Source organism: Emiliania huxleyi, assembly GCF_000372725.1.
Source record: "Emiliania huxleyi CCMP1516 unplaced genomic scaffold EMIHUscaffold_1, whole genome shotgun sequence".
NCBI classification, from domain to species: domain Eukaryota; phylum Haptophyta; order Isochrysidales; family Noelaerhabdaceae; genus Emiliania; species Emiliania huxleyi.
Genome location: NW_005202428.1, coordinates 2,279,954 through 2,281,700, shown reverse-complemented (window position 1 = coordinate 2,281,700; position 1,747 = coordinate 2,279,954). Strand labels below are relative to the sequence as shown.

Here is a 1,747-nt window from a genome sequence, read left to right as displayed (position 1 = left end):
GCCCCGCCTCCGCCACGCGCGGGTCCTTTTTGAGGTACAGCCACCCCATGTGCGCAAACCAAAACCCGCGGATCGCGTCGTGCGGGTCGGCCACCGTCTCCGAGTGGAAGTGGTGCGTGCGGTGGTCGCGCGCCCAGTGGAAAATGGTGCCCTGGTTGGCGCACGAGTTGACCAGCATCACGACGAAGCGGTAGGCGAAGGACGCCTTGTAGCTGCGGTGCGCCCACAGCCGGTGCGCGCCGCCGGTGATGCCAAAGCCGGTGATTGGCCAGAGGATGAAGGCCCACCAGATGGTGGCGACCTGCGCGGGCGCGGCGGCGGCGGCGGCGGCGTGGGACGCGGTGCGCTCCGCCCGCGCCGCTCTCGCCGCAAGGGCGACGCATCTCTGTGCGCAGCTTGTCTGTGCGCAGCTTGTCTGTGCGCAGCAGCCGCGCGCTCATCTCGAGCGGGCGGCGCGCGCCTTGCAGTAGGGCACGAAGAAGATGCCCGCAAAGCCAAGCAGCTGCGTCAGTGTGATGTACGTGGCCATCGTGAAGCGGATGTCCTTCAGCGGCGGAGGGAACGAGGAGCATTTGCGCTCCTGGTCCTTGTACGGGATGGTGGTCTTTGTCTGCGCCGGCAGGTGCGCGGGCTTGGGAGGGGCAGAGAGCGGGAGAGCAGGGTGGCGGCGCGTGCGGATGGCGCGCGCGCGCGTGGCGGCGCGGCGCCAGACTGCGAGCTGTGATGCGGAAGCGGAGACGCGGAAGGGAAAAGGGGCTGCCGACGCACCAGGGTGTCGAGCGAGCTCTCCTCGGTGTTGGCGCGCGAGAGCGAGCTGCCGTAGAGGGCGGCGAGGACCATCTCGCCGCGGGTGTCGTTTGGGGGATTGTCGCCTGCGGGGGTCGGACCGGCGGGGGCTCGCCTCCCGAGGGTCGGGCGCGGCGAGGACAGGGCTGCGCCGCCTCTGATGCAGGGTCGCCTTTGGCGAACCTTCGTCGGAACAAAAAGAATTTCATGCCCCAACAATCTACTCCGCCATCTGTAGGAGTACTCACGAAGGTGACAGCATTACCGTTGGGTCCGAGAAAGACTCTATGTCGCCGACCCTGCGTGTGCCTCCACACAGTGTGTGTGCTGCGGACGGCTGGCTGCCAAGCTAGACCTAGAGGAAGGTCGCTCTAAGTGGAGAGAGAGCGATCGCCAGTCGAGCACTGAGCTGCGAGCCTGCCGCTGTCCCTAAGGGAGAGAGAGGCAGAGGGGGAGAGAGAGGAGCATAAGAACTTACTTAGGAGAGCGCAATCGGAGGAGGGGGGGCGCGCCTTCTGCCCCCGTGCCGCCGGGTGCAATCTGTCCTATACGAGAGAGGTGGTGTGGACTCCCTTGGACCTGTCGTGTGGGTGTGAACCCTGCCAAGCCCCGCAGCCCGCTCTCCGTGTCTCGCGATGGCCGATGCGCGCTTCCCCACTTCCGTTCCCTTTGAGAGAGATTTTTAGCAATGTTGTTCCCTTTGTGCCCCTGATCGTCCTTCCTAGATGACAAAAGATCGTTGCTCTGCAAGGTGGGGACTCTGTCCTTCTCTCCCATCCATCCCTAGTTTGGCGTTGTGGCACTTGTGCTGTCTGTTTTCTTTCCGTTTGGGGGGATGTCAGTGTCTCACCGGGCTCCGCCTCCGGGCGGCGGGCGCCACCCAGCGTCAGGGGCGGGGAACCCGCAATTTGAAATGCTCCGGCATCTCAAATTGCCCGATACGATCTCCATTTTAATTGAG

The 1,747-nt window shown here is 64.8% G+C and overlaps 1 protein-coding gene across 1 annotated transcript; it reads right to left on the bottom strand.

The window, feature by feature from the left end:
• Positions 1 to 16: 16 nt before the first annotated feature.
• EMIHUDRAFT_194638 (hypothetical protein) lies at positions 17 to 840 on the bottom strand (the record flags this gene model as incomplete). Its single annotated transcript, XM_005794358.1, has 3 exons — positions 17 to 301; positions 476 to 610; positions 769 to 840. Coding segments are annotated over 3 exons (492 nt in total), but the record flags the coding sequence as incomplete, so codon positions are not given.
• Between the last annotated feature and the right edge of the window lie 907 nt (positions 841 to 1,747).